This window comes from Drosophila elegans, unplaced genomic scaffold (genome assembly GCF_018152505.1).
Source record: "Drosophila elegans isolate 14027-0461.03 unplaced genomic scaffold, ASM1815250v1 contig_208, whole genome shotgun sequence".
Classification (NCBI taxonomy): Eukaryota; Metazoa; Arthropoda; class Insecta; order Diptera; family Drosophilidae; genus Drosophila; species Drosophila elegans.
Genome location: NW_024545578.1, coordinates 15,670,073 through 15,689,140, shown reverse-complemented (window position 1 = coordinate 15,689,140; position 19,068 = coordinate 15,670,073). Strand labels below are relative to the sequence as shown.

At 42.8% G+C, this 19,068-nt stretch overlaps 2 protein-coding genes across 2 annotated transcripts in view; both read left to right on the top strand.

Moving 5' to 3' along the window:
* The first annotated feature begins 448 nt into the window (after positions 1–448).
* The window catches only part of LOC108150205 (division abnormally delayed protein), a 68,898-nt gene continuing 50,278 nt past the window's right edge, over positions 449–19,068 (top strand). The window contains exon 1 of the mRNA XM_017278217.2: positions 449–1,490. Within this exon, the coding sequence (XP_017133706.1) occupies positions 1,205–1,490 (286 nt within the window). The 5' untranslated portion in view covers positions 449–1,204. The remainder of the gene's footprint in view (positions 1,491–19,068) is intronic.
* Positions 10,171–12,614, top strand: LOC108150204 (fibrous sheath CABYR-binding protein). Its single transcript, XM_017278215.2, has one exon. It carries the CDS (start codon positions 10,288–10,290, stop codon positions 12,493–12,495), a length of 2,208 nt encoding a protein of 735 aa, XP_017133704.1. The 5' UTR covers positions 10,171–10,287; the 3' UTR covers positions 12,496–12,614.

Here is a 19,068-nt window from a genome sequence, read left to right as displayed (position 1 = left end):
GCATTAAGTATTGTTTCTTGATAATTGCTAAATAACTAAATAATAAATATTATATATAATTATTTAGAACACGTGGTAATAATTTATATTTGAAGAATAACTGGTGCTTAAGTTTTGAAAATCTTAATCGTCAAATAACAATTAAACTTAGAAAACATTTTAGCTAAACCCCTGTTGGCTTAAGCCCTCAGTCAGTTTTAGTTTAAGAGTTAGCTTACATATTTACAAAACTAAATAAGAGTATTACACTGTTAATTAGAGCATTGCACCACTGTGCCATCATCTGTTCTTCGTGTCATGTGCTCGCACTTTTCTCTTTAGTCCGAAAGAGAGGGCGTGCTCGATACGAGGGTGCTCTTAGTCACCGAATGCTCGGCTGTTCCTCTCTTTCGCTTCGTAAAGCACTGCACTCACGGCGGATGGTTGATGTGAATGCGGAGTGGTCGAGTCAATCGGTTCGGACTGCTCGTCGTGAAAGGTTCGTTGAGCGCGCGGGAAAACTGAAAAGTATCGAGGCGATATTCGAACGAAACGAAAAAGTGCTACAAAATAAGGCGAGTGCAATTCCTCGACCTGCAAACGCCGGTGGCTAAGGTTGCCAAGAAGCCTCGCAATTAAATCTATTTTTGCCGACAAAGAAATACACAAACGGAAAGCAAAAACAAAACGCAATCGCTGGCAAATCAATTGCTTAAGGAATTGAGTACTATTTAGGCGTGTTATGTCATGGAAAGTCTCTGAGCGAGTCTCTTGAACAAGTTCAGTTCAATATTTGTGTGAAATATTGCGACCTTTTGAAAACTGCAAAAGTAAAAAACAAAAAAAGTGCCAGACACGCGCGTCAAATTTTGCACACTTTTTCTAGCGGCGTCGAGAAGAGAAACTCCGTGCTCTCTCCCCCTCCTCCCCAACCACCCACTATCCCACGTTTACTACCACTTTTATTGCTAACGCGTGTTTTTGGGGCATTTTGTTTTGTGCTCTCGTATTTGTGGGCCGTGTGTCCCAGTGTGTGTGTGTGTGCGTGTGCGTGTTAGCCGGCATTTGTGCATTTGTGTGTGTTGCCGCGAACAGCTGTTCCCCAGACAGCATGCAGAAGTAAATACGAAGAGCGAATAGTGGTGCCGAAATATAAAAATCCCAAATCGCGGGGCTAAAAAGATATCTCAGAGTCAAATCAAATTTCGCCGCATCATCCATCAAAATGGCGACCAGGAGCATCCGGCTAGCGCAGCTTTTGCTATTCACCCTGCTCTGCGGCCTCATCGGCCTCTCAGCCGCCAAGCACCTGGATCTGGATGGCCACGGCATCCACCACCATCAGCACCACCAGCACAGCGCCACCACGCACCACCGGCGTCGCCTGCAGCGGGACTCGCGTGCGAAGGACGCGGCTGGCGGACAGCTCCACCAGTGCGATGCCGTCAAGAGTTACTTTGAATCGAACTTGAACTTGGACATCAAGTCGAGTGGGACTTACGACGAAAAAGGTAAGGTTCACACCAAAGCCCTCTGGCTACGAAATCCAGAGCACACATAGTTATGCGGGCTGGACGATTAAGTTCCGCCACCTCCAACTACCGGCACATCTTGGGTCCCTTGGGGAGCAGTTCCCTTAATTAATAGACTTTTTTAAAAACAATTACAAAGCAGCTATTTTAAGTTTGGTGCTACAAAACCCTTTAAAAAACAGGAAAGAGAAATTAAAGCTACAGATCAGTAAACTTCTTGTGATGAATCAGAGTAGCAGAAGTTATTCAAATAATCAAATGCTAGCGAATACAATGACATAAATGCCTAATCATAATGTGGTCCTAAATTCAGTAAATTAGTGTTCAAAAATATATTTAGAAATAACCTTCAGACAGCTTTAAAAAATTATGAAATTTAAAAGCCACTCAACAAATTATCGTCGGTTCTTTTTTTTTTGTAAAACGATTGAACTTGTCGTTACTCATAGCTTCTTTTTAAGTAATAACATTTAATGTTGAATAATAAAATTTAATAGACTAGTTGTGTGATTTATAGTCAAATATTTTGAATTGTGTGATTTCCCTGAGAGACTATTAATAATCCTAAAGCTTATAATTTAAATACAAGCGTAAACTTCTTTTTATACAGTTTTACTTCGTCTTAAAAATATCATTACAAATTGGTAGTAAATTTTAGCATAATAATATAACAACAATAATATATTTTTATTTATTAAAATAACTGATTAAGTAGCCAAGATTAATCTGAATCTATTCATTTGAAAAAATCCCTTCTAAGCTCTTCGCTTTCTGTGAAAAATTCATTGCCCGAATTCAGGACTTAACTTAAACGACCGCCATCAGGCTTAAATACTTCAACCAAGTAAATCGCGCGGCAGTCAAAGTTTTGTCATCTTGCAGCTGCAATTTCTCTTCTTTCTGTTTCGTCCAAGAGCCTCGTCCGCTCCCCGATCCCCGCTAGAAACTAGAAGCATATGCAAATTCATTGAACTGACTAAAGTCCTCGAGCGGGCAGCCACTCGAGGCGAACTATGACCACTCGAACGGTCGAACAGTCGAACAGCTGAACAGCCGGGCGCCGTTTGCAATTAGAAGATTGCGCATTGAGCAACGCCTCGGAAAGTTTTCGACGGGCCGTGGATAAAGTTTTTGGCCGGGGCAGGTTCATTACATCTCGCAGATACAAAGATACACAGGCGGCGTCATTTGTTATTCCGATTTCTTGACAGTGCCATATCAAGTGGCACGCATCTGAAGCCAAACTGTGTGAAGGCTATGGGAGGTGTATAAATATATACACCGATATCCACCAGATACTCGACATATTTTTGTTTATGCATATTTCACACATGAGTTGCTGGGCTGGCAAACGAAGGCAGAAATAAAAACAAAACCAAAACCAAAGACCAAAGACCAAACAAAGCCAAGCAATCGGATAAGATCAGAAAAGCGGCCGAAAACGAGCAAATGTATCTCTTCTGATACAGAGACGTGTAATTGAGTGAAAAATAATTATTATTGATTAACCGACCTTGACTTGGTATTTACGCGTTTACGCACAATTACATGATACACAGCCACGAACGACTCGGCTGGAATACAAATGTATCTGGCGATGATGTTGCAAGTTTGCCCCGTGGAATGCTTACCTGTGGTAAAGTGGTTCTCGACGTTCTTTCTTTCTGTCTTCTGTCTTTCTTTCCCACACGCAGGTAGTTAACGCCAAGAAGTATCTATGAGATACATTGCTGAGCAGCCCGCATTGCCAACACCATGGCCTCAAAGTGTGAAGAACAACCTGGCGAGAGTTACAAGTGCATGTTTGTGTGTCTCACAGTATCATCCACCTGAATGCCCGCCCAATCGAGTTGCTAGTTGGCAGTTATTAGCGTTGGCTTTGTGGAATTTCAATTTGGCTAATGCCAGTTCAGTTCATTCCAATCCAGCCGCCGTATCTCCGATCGGCATCCATGTATCTCACTATTCTATGCCCTGGTCGTTGCTCCTGCTTAAGTATGCCGAACTTTGTTTTCGACATTTATTTACTGTTTACACAATTCCACTTGCCTCCTTCTCCTCCACCTCCGCGTTATTTATGCCCTGCCAATGTATCTGTATCTGTATCTGTATCTGTTTCCGTACAGTACGTAGTACGTATCCGTATCTCCATCTATATCTCTTTCTGTTTGCTCTCGAGTGTGTTACTTTTACGTTTATGTGCTGTTTGTGATGCTAATCTCATGTCGGTGCCGTGCATACTAGAAATGGTTCTGGCCGCTTTGCTTTTTCCGTGCAGCTCGCCAGGTAGAGGCGCTCGACATAAAACTAAATTTTAATTTAATTGCGCACACCACTCGACTGCTAATTGAGTTGCTTTTGGTCAACAAAAACACAGTCGGAGTAGTGCCGAATTAAAAGCTATATTCCCTGCCCATTAACATGAACATTAACGCGTTTCGAAGAGGAACAGGAAGTCGCTGCTGCAGTATCTAATCATATCTCGCAGTACATGTATCTGTTTGCCAACGAGTGAGTACCTGTATCTGCTTTCAGGTTAAGGCAGTTCTTCCAATGCCCCTTCACCGGCCGTGTTACTAAATATTTAAGCAACTCGCAACAGAAATTAGAGCAAACTATGAGATATGAGCCCGTGTATCCGCGTATCTCCGCCTGCGACTGTGTGTGCCGCCTGGCTAGATAAGTGAAAAGTGCAAATAGAGAAGGTGAAGGCAGACGTGACTCGTTTGGAGCGGGGAAATCGGGGCAAGACGGTGAAAAGCGGGGGAAAACTGCTTAGCCGACAACTTTTTCAAACGGATTCCATGACATGGGCCATGTGTGTGCATGCCTGCAGTTTTTGGGTGCGTGGGTTATGTCTTCAAAGGAGCGCATCCCTGGGTAAAAATTTTAATTAACTCGAAAGCTGCGCAAATACCCCACACTGAAATCATTAGTGGCTATGGGAAAGAGCTCGCTTGTTTGGCGCTGCCAATTAAAAGTTAAAGATCCACTTGGAGTGATGGCAAATGGAACAGAACTCCACTTAAGGCTTAACTGAAAACATAAATGTGCCAAGTTTTGACTAAGCGAAATTCGTCAAAAAGTAGCAAAACCCATCAAGCAGAACCAAAAACGATCCATAACACTTATGTCGAACCGATCGTAAAGTTCGTCAGCCAAATTCCAATAGTCAAAAAAACTCGTTTCTTGTTTTGTTGTTTTATTCATGAGATACATGTTTAGTCCGGAATATCTGGTAGATAATTAAAAATTTATCTCTGTTCCAGTTGCAGTCTCAGCTACCCTTTTAGATCGATGCCCACCTCCATTCAAGCGTAGAACACTCATCGCATGAACTTATCCCATCAATTAAGTTTTGACTTCTTTTCAGTTGAGTTTAATTGCTGCCCCTTTCTCCCGATCAATTAAACTCTAAGCCAGACAAAATTCTTAATTGATTTGGTGCTGGACGCAAAACTAATTACGACTGCGTTTTAAGTAGTTTACGAAGGTTTCGTCCAGTTGCTTAATGGTTAGAATTGAGTTTTCTACTCCGCTTTCCACTGAGTCAAGTGGGAATAGTCGATGGGCTTGGGGATAGTGGCTCCAAAGTTGGCTTAATCGGCATTCATTACGGCACGTCTTTGTTTAATGCTTTGGAAAAGCTGAAACGTGGGAAAATCCATTACAGAGAACTGTAAAATAAGTCTGACATCGATAAATCACAGCTAAGGAACTAATACTCTTCAGTTTTCTTAATAAAATTCTATTTAAAGATGCACTCTCCGGTTAAAGCTTTTTTGAAGGCAAATTATAATAATAATTATTTATTATTTTAAAGTGTTTGCAACTACTTTTTCTAGCTAGCTCAAACTAATCATTATTTAGGACAATATCCGACATTTATTGGGCAGCATAAATGCCTTAAATCATGGTATAAAGCTAAAATACTGATAAGATACAAGAAAACCGCTTACTACCCCTTCGTAACGAAAAGTTTATCATCAATCTTAGAAAAGCGTTTTATGCTCCCATAAATTGAAACAACCTCTTTCTGCTTGATGTTTTAGACAAAGGTCTTCATCAGCACTCGGCTTCATTGCTGATATTACAAAATGCCCAAAACCATTTTAGATGTTTTTTATATTTGCGCTAATTAGATTCAATTAAAATTAACGACGCCCATGCCCATCGATTTCACACGCATATAAAAAAGGCGAAAAAAAGCAAGTAACAGACAGCAAAACATAAAAATCTTGCCTTTGTATGTGGCTACTTTCTTAATGTTTGCTTTAATTTTGTGTTTTTTACACATCTGACCTCAATACAAAAGGCAATTCGAGAGTGGCTCGCTTCGGTTTCCAGTGTTCAGTTTCCAGTGTTCAGTGTTCAGTGTTCGAGTTCTGTTTAATTTCAGATATTTGTTTCGAAGGCGGAATGATGTCATTGATTGGCTTTCGGCGTTCTGTGCGCGGAGTATCTGGTAGTTCTCAGAGATCCATGGATCCAACAGATGTTGTCGACTGCTCGCATTCAAATTGGTGAAATATTTCATCGTCTAACTCTCATTCATTCTCAGGTGTGCTGTGTTCATTGAGGGAACAAAACGATTTCCAGGAATACACCATTCTACATAACAAAACATGAGAGGTAGTGACAATTTTTTTTCGTTGGTTCTGTAAAACACATATCTCATTTTCATTCATGGGACATGATGAGTTCAGTTCGGGTTAGCTTAAAGCTGAACCTGTTTGGGTTGCGTTTCAGCCACCAAAGGTCGTCGTGCTGTCCGCACATTTTAATTAGAAACGAGCCAAAGTGGAAGCAATTATGTACGTGCAAAGCTTGTCCAAAGGAAGTTGTCAACTTGTTGGACTCTTCCGTTTGGCCATACTATACTTCCATCTCCTCTTCTTTCTGGCCAACTGTCGATAAAGGTGGAATGCATTCGCCGATAAGAAAGACCTGCAAGTCGGCTTGCGATAAGATAAACTTCGAATGGCAACCAATTAAATATTTAGCGCTGGCCTCCTTTGTGTGTATCTGCTGGATGCGCCCCCATAGAGCCATAAAATGTGTGAAATTCGTCTAGGCAGCGGCACAGACAGGTAGTAGATACATTTGTATCTCACGCTTGGTACCTGCTGCCAGCAGCTATTTTTAAACATTCACCAGTAAATTCGTCAAACAAACAAACAAACGCAAGAGGTCGCAGACAGCAATTGTATTTGTAGCTGTTGCTGTAGCTGTATCTGTGTCTGAGGCTACAAAATCGAGGCGGTGTATCTATAGGCGATACAATTTTCCACTCCTTTTGACCGATTTGCTTTGGTCAATGTCGGGGCAACTCGTTGCTTATGCAACGGTGATGCAGCAGCAGCAGCAGCAGCAACAGCAGCAGGAGCAGGAGCAGAAAAGTCAAAGCCAAATTCGCCGACGACTTACTCACTGGGAACAGGAACACTTTGCCCCTCCCGCCGAATCGTATCTGCCAGATACTCCGATACCTCTGCTGGATCTCCATCATCGAGTTCTTGGACTGATGCTGCTGCTGCTGCTGCTGGTTCATTGTTTGTCCATGTCTTTTGTGCCGCGTAATCGCTGTTTTCCAATGAACACACACACACACACACTCTCTGTGAGATACAAACGTCGCTGGATTCTTTCGGTTTTGTGTTTTTTGATTCATGGATGCCAGTGGCGCGTTGTTGTTCTTGATTCTTTATTTTGGATTGTTATGTTCACGGAAAAGGTAAAGGTTAATGCCTAGTGAAGTGTGCACAGCATCGCAATAGGATGGGTGAAGGGGACGGGAACGGGAACGGGGACTCTCGAGCCCAGATACAGATACAAATGCAGATATGTGGATACATAGCTAACTAGTTGGCATTTCCGCTCCAAGTGGCGTTACTTCGGGGCTATAATGCGTGTAATGGGATTTGGTGATTTGTCGGCCAAGCATCTTATTATCTTATTTAGTTGGTATAATTTGGTAAACACTTTCGCCACCCTGCCGTTGAGATGTGCTAAACACTGTTTGCACCTTTTTGTCTGAGAGATTCCAATCTCTTGGCTGGGCAAAAACATTCATCCCATTTGTGTAGACTTCAGCCCAAGTTCCTAACTCGAATTTACATTGCGCCATGTCTGAGGCCGCGCATAAATCAATTATTTGCACCTTAAGCCCATAAATCATTTTATGACGAGCAACAGCAAAAGACAAACATTGGGACTGGTCAAAAGCACAGACATCTGGACAGATAGAGGGGGTGAAACACGAAAAGGCCCTCCACTGAGCCAAAAAGGCTAGCAAATTGCCGGAGTGGATTTCGTTTTCGCAATCTTTCCTTTTTTTTTTTTTGGTTTTTGGCCTAAGTGCCCTGAAAGCCTGGCTAATATGGCGTTGGCGGTCTTGTCTTGTTATCGCAGCAACAAAAGGCCACAATAAAAATATAAACGCACACATATGTGTGAATGATTTCTGAAAATCACCAAAGGCACTTTGATTTCGTCTCTTTTTTTGTAGAGCTTGTAGAGCTTTGCCTAAGCCCGGTTTTTTTTCTTTGAGTATTTTGGACTTCATTCAATCGCCATCCGACGCGCTCTCTTTATTTTTGTTCCCCTATTTGCTCGGCTCTTTATTCCTGCTTCTATTTGTTGTTGTACATTTATACGGTTTATTGACTTTGACCGGAGTTTTTTCGTTTTTAGCCAGTTTTTTGCGCACTAAGCTGAAGTATAAACAAGAGTGGAAGTAAATGCAAACAATAACAAAAGTGTTAAATATGTGTAGAGAGTGTCCGAGGAGAGGAGAGAGGTTTCTTCAAATATATAGAATAAATCAGTAGACATAACTTCTTAACTTTAAAGCTAAGAACTCTTGAGGCTAAACATTTTTGTATACAAAATAAAATTAATATATAAATGACAGCATTTGAAAACACTTTTAACAAGAAAGCTATCTTTTTTGCTGATAACTTAATATATTTTATTTTGTAAAAGGATTAGCAAAGACTTAATTGAGAACATAAACATTAAACATTTAATATAAGTAAAACACGATAAGAGTCATCATTTATCTACGAACTTATTCTATAATTTTATACATTTCTTACCAAAGACTTACATATATATTTTTTTAGGCAAAAGCAAATGCCTGGCTTACTTAATAAAACTTTTAGATGGGAGTACATATCTTACAATTTCTTATTCAAGCTCTTCATAATTGTGTATTCTGGTAGTTGTTTTATCTGTACCTTTTTGCTAAGAAATTACCAAAGTTAAGCACTCCAATTTACACTACCCGACGTTTGACTAATATTCTATATCTATTTGCTCTTCTCCATTTGCAGGTGCGTATTATGAACCAAATGTCTGAACAAACAGGGAAATGTTATCTGCACAAATGTTTGCTTTCGCCGGTCATACAGCAATATGCTAGATATACCATAGATATTGGGTATCTGTGCGGTAAGTTGGTCAGATAAGGCCCCCAAATGCGCATTCAACTAGACAGCTTGGCGTTGCGACCCATGGCGAATTATGATTTCGGTGGTGTTTGAGTGTGGATGCTTTACTCATCCGGCTAGGGATCATCAATCATTTAATAATAAATGCGCGACTCAACGCCAACGCTAAAATTCAAAAGAGCGACTAACTAAAATCACACAAAAATAAAAACAAAAGCGATCCAAAAAAGCGTAGAAAATCCCCCTACGCTTGAGTGGTATACAAATCCACCAAATATGAATATAAATGCGAGCTGAGCTCTGGCAGAACAGTAGGAAAATTTAATAAAATTTGGAAACAGGAGGGCGAGAACTGCTGCTTTGTCTGCAACTCGATGCCACACCATTCACTTTTCGTTATTAATATATTTTTTTTCGGTTAAAATTATGCTAATCCGTTGAAATATGATTATGCCGAATGACAACAGCGTGACGGGGGCGGAGGGCGTGGCCGGTGTGGGGCGGATCGGTCGCATATATGTCGGCAGGTGTGCCTATTAAAAGCGAGGGCTTGTGCATAATTTGATTGCCTTTCGCAGCTAATTTCGTTTACTGGGAAACCCGAGAGCACCGCCAAGCACTCTCGTCTAATTAAACCCATGACGGAAATTTTCATATTAAATCATTGGCGGGCTCTTCTTCCAGGGCTGAAGTGAAACTTTTTCAATTAAAGAAAAGTCGCCGAGTCGACCTTCAAAGCAAACAAATTTCGAAAATGAAATTGTAGGCGAAAAAGTAATTTAATTAGCTTAGCCCAAATAGGAATAAACAAAACGAAGCCGACTCAGAGAAAAGTCCTTTCTGCCGCAGCGTCTACGAGTCGAAATCGAAAGGGTTGCAGGCCAGCTCTCGTCGCGTGCTTTCATTTTATTTGGCCGAGAAAGTTTCACTTCTTTGACGGTGCCAGTCGCCAAACTTGGAGGCGCCAAAAGCAAAAGCAAAAGCAAAAGCAATGGCAAAGGCCAGAGCAGAGCTGGTGGCCTAAGAGCTATGCAAATTGGAACTGGAACCCGCGAAGAGCTGGCCAAGTGTTGATTTTCGTCATCTGCAAATGAATTTTTTAAAATTTTAAGAAATTGTGGTGGAAATGTGAGGGAAGTTGAGTTTTCACGATCAAAGTGCCATTTTCAAAAAATGAAACAGCATTCATTAGTTTATTCAGCTCTATATAACTATATATCCCCGGGCTTTAAAACTCACCCGTGTTCCAAGCGATCGAATGTCCTTGACTTTAAAATTCATCACCACATTTTCAGGCAGTAAGTTCATCTAAATTTCAGTAGACCATGTCCGGCCAACTGTTGAAACTTTCTGCTTCGGGTCGGCAGTCAAGTACCACCAGACTTCACACAAATCGCAAGATACTCCAGCTCATGAAGTCCTGGTGGTATCGCAGGCGCTTTGATGGTTTCGAGAAAAAGGAGATCCCGGCACGGCAGCCAATTCCAAGGATCCGCCGAAGTCGCTATCCGGACGCAAAGGAAAATCCGTTCCGTAGAAGTCCCGAATGTCTGCCAGGAAGGGGAGAGGTCCTCGAGCCCACACGCATTCAACCGCCGCGGAATTCAATGTGTTTCTCGGTAATACGATTCTTTGGAAGCTCCGCTTTTGATGGAGGATCCGGTGAACCACCGGAAGATCGGGAGGGCAAGCTGATTAAGTTCCCTGTGAGATCTCGTTCAGAAAAACTTCAAAAGGGAAAGTTGAATATCTCGAAAACAGAACCGCTTGCCTTTGGCACAGATACTTCTGCCGGGAAGGAATCATCTCAGTCAGATCGTTTATTGGGATTGTCAGAAAAGTCTACGACCAAGGAGTTAACTCCAGATACCCAAACACCTAAGGCTTTGGATCAATCGGGAAAAGATGGGGAAGACGATGAGCTCGAAAGTGTTTTACTCAAATCCGTAACGGAGTCTATCAACGCATTTGATGAGTCGAATGAACCTTGGAAATCGAATGATCCCCTAGGAATTCAATCCCAACCACCGGAACGTAGCCAAAGTGGAAGTAAACCACCAAGCAAACCCCCTTCAGGACCTAAAAACCCTTCGAAGCCGCCGACAATTGGAAAGCCTCATCCATTAACCGTGAATAATGCCGGAGCGGGAGCTAAGCCTCCTATGAAAACAGCATCTGGAGGTAAATCGCCCACTAAACCTCCTACAGGAAGTAAACCTCCCAGTAAACCGCCAGCGGGAAGTAAGCCACCTAGCAAACCTCCTACTGGAAGCAAACCTCCCAGTAAACCGCCTGCAGAAAGTAAACCTCCCAGTGAGGCGCCTACTGCCAGTACACCACCCACAGGAAGTAAGCCTCCGACTGGAAGTAAGCCTCCCACAGGAAGTAAGCCTCCCAGTAAACCTCCCACAGGAAGTAAGCCTCCCAGTAAACCGCCAGCAGGACCCAAACCACCAACTGCCGGCGAATCGAAGAGAGGCGGAGCTGGAGGCAAGTCAGAAAAGGATGCAGATGGAACAAGAGTCATAACCCTAATGCCTGGCGATGGCATTGGGCCGGAGATCTCGATGGCGGTGATCAAGGTGCTGGAGGCCGTGAAGGCACCTCTAATCTTTGAGCCCGTGGACGTGACACCGGTGAAAAATGCCGAGGGCCACACCACAGTGCCCGACCAGGTGATCGAGAGCATGAACCGGACGAAGGTGGGTCTGAAGGGTCCCCTGATGACCCCGGTGGGCACTGGCTTCCGTTCGCTGAATCTCACCCTTCGCCAGCTGTTCAACCTGTACGCCAACATTCGACCTTGCAAATCGCTACCTGGTGTGGAGACCATTTACGGCGATGTGGACATCGTGACCATTCGGGAGAACACCGAGGGCGAGTACTCGGGCATCGAGCACACCCTGGTCGACGGGGTCGTCCAGAGCATCAAGCTGATCACGCGGCCGGCCTCGCTCCGGGTGGCCGAGTACGCTTTCCAGTATGCCCTGGACATGAAGCGGAAGAAGGTTACGGCCGTGGCCGAATCGCAGGCCATGCGAATGTCCGACGGATTGTTCCTGACGTGCGTCCGCGAAATGGCCGCCAAGTACAAGAACAAAATGGACAAGGCGGGTATTGTTTATGAGGAGTCGACGATGACCACCCTCTGTCTGAATATCGTCCAGGATCCCAAACGATACGACATGCTGGTGCTGCCCAATCTGTATGGCGATATCATCTCGGACACTTGTGCCGGATTGATTGGCGGACTGGGTCTGACGCCCTCGGGCAATGTGGGCACCAATGGCGCCATTTTCGAGTCGGTGCACGGAACTGCTCCGGATATAGCTGGCAAGGATCTGGCCAATCCCACGGCCCTGCTGCTGTCCACTGTGATGATGCTGCACTACATCGGAATGCACGAGCACGCGGACAACATAGAGCAGGCTGTGCTGAAGACCATCAAGGAGGACAACATCCGCACCATGGACTTGGGCGGCAAGGCCAAGTGCTCCGAGTACACCAATGCGCTGATCAACAACCTCAAGTGACCCAAATCGATCCTATTGAACTTATACTTATGTCATTGTTAAGCTCAAATTGTCGTTTGAATGCCCTTGAGGTATTTTGTTTACAACTAATTAATAATTACTTACAAACTTTTTAAGAATTAAACGCTTGTCATAGAATTGTTTTCTACTCTGGCCTAAATTGATATATGTATAGTTAAATAACCGTTTTATTTGATGACTTAAATCAATCTTCACTTCAAGCCTCATAATTTTTATGAAATTCAATAATAGCGACTCCCTGTCGTGCCAAAATGACTTTGTCAAACCATCCCTGCCCGGCATGAGTTATCTGACGGCTCTGATCACACTAATTTTGCAACAAGCTATGAAGTAACCAAACATCACAGGAAACCGCCAGCTCCGTCCGAGAGAGTCAAAAGCCAGTCCAGCCAGAATCGGCAGAGACCACAATGCCACTCAGCCCCCCAAAAACACTGCACTGCACTCCTGCCCCACTCCACTCCGAAAATTCCCAGCCAGCCAGTCTAACCAGTGCCAAAGTCAAAGTCGGACTGTCAAAGAGCCAGAGTCAGTCAGTCTCTGGGCCCGGCGCAAGTCATCAACCGCAGCACATGGTCGGCAACTGGGAACTGGAAACAGGGAACTAGGGTTCCTGCCCACTCCACTCCGCTCCACTCCACTCTACTCCACTCTACTCCACTCCACTCCACTGTCTGTCCCCTTGGCCAAGTTACGTTGCATTTTTACATGCATGTTCTGTTCTGTACTGTTCTGTTCTGGTCTGTTCAGGTCGGGTCGGGTCCCAGCACAAACTGAAACTCAAACTCCGAGTGGGACTCGACTCCTCGGTGAGCTGCGTTTAAAAGCACAGACCCGGCTCCTAAACAAATCGAAACTACTAGCCAACAGCAGCAGTAAAACAAGTAAGAACGTTGTAGTTACGGGCAACGACTAGCAGATACCCTGCCTTAAAACGGGTCGAACAATCTTTGTAGCCTACTTCAAGGTGTTTTACATATATTTGTGGGAAGAAAATAAAACTTGCTTTACATCAATCCTTTCGATTCTAAGGGAACTTCTTAGGTTTTTGGAATAAAAAAATGGACTACAAAGTCAAGTAGTCTGACAAGCTTATTGCCTTTTCAGGGAGTATGGTTTTATTGAAACTTGTTAGGATACTCATTCAGTTTGACTTAAAATTTTAAGAATTAAGGACCTTACCCATAAATAAATAATTATTTTAGGGACTTCACTCCACAGACTTCCAAATATACCTATTCTATAAGTTAGAAACACTGGGTATGAACGAATAGAACAACAAGTAAGGGCACTCCTTGGTTCGAGGTTCAGTGGAGCGTGCAAGAAAAAAGAGCAGGAAGAAAATGCCACAGAATCAGCCAAAGAGCCATATAAAAATTAAAAAGAAACCAAAGGAAAAAATTTAATTTTGTGTGCCAGAGTGGGACAGAGCGATGGCGGTTAGCCGTAAGTGTGTGTGTGTGTGCGTGTGTGTGTGTATGGTTGTGAGTGCATTTCAAAGAATTTTGATAAACAACAAAAGCAGCGGTGGAAAAGAGAGAGTGAGGTGGTCTGGAGGACCAGAGCAGAGCCAAAAGATAAACTCCGTTTTGTGTATGTGAAACAAAAGTCGAGAATTTTTCAACGCACAGTAACCGGTTTTCGGTTTCATTTTCCCCCTGCATCCGAAAAACTGAAAACTTCTGAAGCTGACACCATGAGCGTGGTCAGGAAGCGGAAAAGGGGGTGGCCTGTGTGAAAAAAATGGGGGGCGCCTGCAACTGGATGCGGCCTAGTTGTCGCTGTCTCCCATTCATAAGCCCTCAACTGCAGTCGCCCAATTTTGAATTGGCCAAAACACGCAAAGGCCAAGTTTGGCTTTCTGCTGACTCGAGCAGAGCATTGCAGTTTTCCTTGTGTTTATTTTTATTTCCAGCGAATTCTGCCAGAATTGCAAATAGACCAAGAGGAGAAAAAAACCTCGGCGCCATAATTGCCGTGCACCATGCCAGTCCGCTCATTAGAATGCTAATTTGTAAATGCAATCCGTCGGCTGGTCTTGGCCCGAGCTGTGAACATTTGTGCCCTCGTAATTGCCCCCGCGGATTTGATTTCCCTGGAAAAGCCGCAACGTGAGTCCCACGAATGATGGGTAGCAAAATATAATATATATGTTTGGTGCCAGCCCAGACAATGTAAGCAGATTTTAATGGAGAGGCGGTGGAAAACCAAATGAGATCACTTTTCTTCGCAAATAGAATGCTAATGATCGGACTGATACTCGCGGAGGAATTCTTGGAAATAACTAAAATACAAGCGCAATAATCTAGCTACCAGTATTTTATCTAAGAATATTTGCTTTTCTATCATTGCAAGTAATTAGCAAAGTCGCCCTGCTAGATAAGTGAAAAAATTCATATTTATAACATTTGGAGAGCGCATATTGATAACGAAAATGTCGCAAATAATCAGCCAAACTTGGGGCTATCAAGTCCGAGCCACTTGACTATTTATATGTAGTTATCTGGCTGCTTTCATCAATTTATATTCTAAAGTGACTTTCCTTTATTTCGGCTTACTTTTCCATTAGGCGATAAATTCACTCATCCATAACCTCGCTGGCTGCTTGAAAAGGGGTTTAGTTTGATGGGTTGTGGAGTTAACCCCGACTCGAAAACTGATTTTCCATGTTCGTACCCACATTTGCACGCCCAACCCATCCACCCTGACATGGGTTCCAGGCACTTTTACAAAGATTTACGACCGCTGTCAATAGAGCTTTGCATAACACAAACTTCCACTGGGAGGCAGAAACAAAACAGCGTCTACAAAAAAAGTATTTTCGAATTTAAATCTATTTGTCACTTGCAAAACTTTTGCTACCTTTTCGCCAGCAGCAGGCTAACACTCAGCAGGCCAACGCTCGCTTTGATGGTCGTACAAAGGTCGGACCATGAGACCATCGGCAAAAAAGGTAATGCAAAGTGGCAGTTACAAATTTGCTGAAATCAAATGCGGGATGAACAACAAAAACAAGAAGTGGAGCACAAAATAAGACCGGATATATATGGGCCAGAGAGCCGAAACGTTCCATTTAAATGAGTTGGATGGCCCATGCTTAGATGTCCGTCCCACCCCAACACTTGTTTCCTCCTGCCCTTAGCCGCCACCCTTGGAACATTTTTCCCAGAGCCCTTTTCAATCGCAAGGTCCTCCCAAAATCCCAGGGAGACTAAACACTCCATTGCAGTGACAAGTGGGAATCGTTTAGGGCAGCGTATGATTTCTAAGCTATCCTGTATTCAAATTCCCAATTAATAGGAATAGTATTAAATATTAATCTAAGAATTTAACGATAAAATGAACTCCATTTAATTCCATAAATAATAAATAAAAAATAATAAATAATAATAAACACAATTTATATATTTTGTATGTAAATTAAACTATTATTGTTAATACCAATTTTCAAACAGGACCTTTTTTACAAATTTAACAATCTTTAAATCTTACTGCAAAACTACCAAATACACCCACTTTGGTCAAAGGCTACTGGGTATGAAGTGCTCCATCTAGATGGAACAATAAGAAACAGGAGAAAAAAAATGATTTGCATTTATTTATCTTGGTAGCTCTTCATCGTTCTCCTTCTGTGTTTGAATTTGTTATTATTCTCGCACTCAGGAGGTCTTTGCGTTTTGCTTATTGTTTCGTCCGCTCCATTCCCCCGCCATCAACCCTCAACTCCATTTGGATCCATTCTGCGTCCTGCTCCACTAAACATTTCTATGCGGCGATGGTAAAAATAATCCCATTTATTGTTTAATGCTTAATAAATAAAGCAATTTTTATTTATTTGCCAGCAGTTTGTTGCTGTTTGTGTTTGTGTTTCAGTTGATTCTTTTGCGTTCGCGTTGCTTTCGTGCAATTGCGTTCTGTGTGCTTTATTGATTTTTATGCCTCGGAGATGGCGATTGGAGCACCGTTTGTGGTTGTTGTTATCGCCGGCAAAATACTTTCAATTGTTTATTGTTTTGATAATGCGTTCGGTTGTACTTTATTGTTTGTACTTGTGCCGAGCGTTTTGCGTGCAATCGTGGGAGTCAGCGATATGGGCTTCGTGTCGACGTAACAACTGCTAGCAAAGCGATAGTTAATTGGGATCAAATTGAATGTGGTTTGGACTTTGGGTATATGTATGTATGTATATGGGGTGCACAATTAATTGACATATTGAAGAAGTAATGGAGTCCTATTAAGCTCTATTGTTAAGACGCGTTATAGAATTGGTGGCTTTCTGTTGTGAAGATCACACAACAAAACCCCTTCATTCAAAGCTTTTCAAATTTTTGCTTTGACTGAACTTGAATGCGAATTATTGGCTGTATAAATATTAATAAACTATTCTTAAACCCAAACTAGTTTTTCAATATATTTATAACAAAGATTGATAATAATCTTTGGCTGGCGCCGCAAGTTGGTCATTGATATATTCGTCGTAAAGTACGCATTGTCTTTTATTCAAAATTCAACCTTTGTTTAACCACACTTTAAATTATTGAGGTTAGACGATCAAGTTATGGCGATACCATTTAGGCTTATTGTTCTTTTAAATGTGGTTTCATTTTGTATTTACCTTTTTGCCACAATCTTTGATTTTATTTAAGAACTTATATTAATAGCATGGCCAAACTTTTGATATTCTTTTGAATTTTCTTTAAACGTTTTAATGCTTAATGAGGTTGGTCTCACTTGATTCTCTTTCATGCTTAACCAACTCAATCTTTGACTTAGTTCGACTTTACTAAACTTTAATTTTCTGTAACCTTAGCCCAAGCTTAAGATGTATATCTGGCTTCGATCCACATGACAACCAATTGGCCCGCTTCTGGATAATGGCGTTCAAAGCCCCATCGGGTCTGCATCCGTTCCGGTGCACGTTACACCGTAGACTCCGACTCCGGCTCCGGCTGCCTTTCCGTCCGTCCGTCCGTTCACGGTTAAGCAGGAAACCCGCTCGGGGTCTCCATCGCTCCGCCAGCTATCGCGATTCGCATCCACACATACATATATGACGATAGTGAAGGCGGTGGCGATGGCTACCGTGCATCCTGCCTTTCCGCCTGATTTGCCCAATTGTGCAGCTTGGGAAACTGCGCAGTGAGTGAGGAACGAGCTTAATAAAATTGATTGCATTTTTCACGCTGGAAGCTTGGCTTCCTCAGAGCTCACGACCCAGTTATTCCACACGAGCCGCCGTCAAGGGCCCAAGCCCTTACATGCTGCCCAAAAAATAAAATAAACGAGAAACGAGCACGGAAAATGGAAAATGGAAAATAACACAACGGAACAACTTTTGCATAATGCGCTTGCACTTGCAAACAAAACCCGAGGCCCACTTGCCCGGTGCATAATAGATTTTCCGTCCAGCCGAACATGGAGTGGAGCTTTGGGTGCACGGTGACCTTTGTCGGGGTTCATTGGCTTGCAGGTCAGCCGACGCTGCTTGAGCTACATTTCAGCCCAGATTGCTTAAAATTTCATACTGTTTATTAATTTCCAGCAGTGGCTCTTTCTATATACTTTCATGGCCCGGTTTGCCCAACTTTTCCCATGGCATTCGCGCAGGTGCGGTTGTCGCCTCATTTGAAATTTACAACTTTTAATTGAAAAACACTAAGCAGGATTTCGGAATGAAATATTACTGCAGCAGTTTGTGTACTTAATTACGTGAAGATATAAAGGGGAAATAAAAAGCTCAACAAGTGACTACAGAGGCAGAATTTTAGCTGCCCAGCAGTTCGTGTCACGTATCTGCGGAGGTTGGCTGGTTGGCTGGTTGGTTTCGGTTTCGCCTTACGTTCTTAATCACCGGAACTGGCTGCACTGAGTCCAGGTAACCAGGCGGCAATTAGTGTCTCGACCACGCCCACAAAAGCCCCACCAAATCCTCTGCCCCACCACCTACCAGACAGCACCCACAGCCACCCATTTAACCATCCATACCACAACAATGGGGCCGGGTAAGTTTTCTTTGGCAGGTTCGTGTTGCTGCCCCTGTTGCGGGTTGTTCTAGTTAGTTGGAGTGCTTTGACTTGCCAGCGTTTACAACTTTGCCTAAGCTTCTTTGGCATTTCGCAAAGCATTCGAAATGGCCGGGGAAGAGCACTTAGGGAATTAGAAACTTCCTGAATGCAGTTGCCAAACTTATAACTGAAACGATTGGTAAATAAAATATAATTTCTTTTGAATGTACTCTGGCAGGGGCTTAGTAAATAACTGTGTGCCCCTTACTTCCTTGAGACTCAAATGCTTACTTAAAAGTGCTAAATTTAGCTTGAAACCATAACAAAACTGAGATGGCATTTAACCTTGATTTAGTTGGCAAGCTGCTTGAAATTTGAGTATCAACAAATATTTATTTGTTTGTTTTAAATGCTGATACCCAATGTATTGCCAGCTGATCCAAACAAAGATCTGCAGCATTATTTGTTTATTATTTGTACTCGCATTTGTATACATACATGGAGAAACATAAGTGAGCTCGACTATCCACTGCGATGCGTAATTCTT

What these genes read in the sequence shown, in the direction of transcription:
- LOC108150204 (XM_017278215.2), top strand. Translation starts at nt 10,288, where the DNA reads ATGTCCGGCCAACTGTTGAAACTTTCTGCTTCGGGTCGGCAGTCAAGT.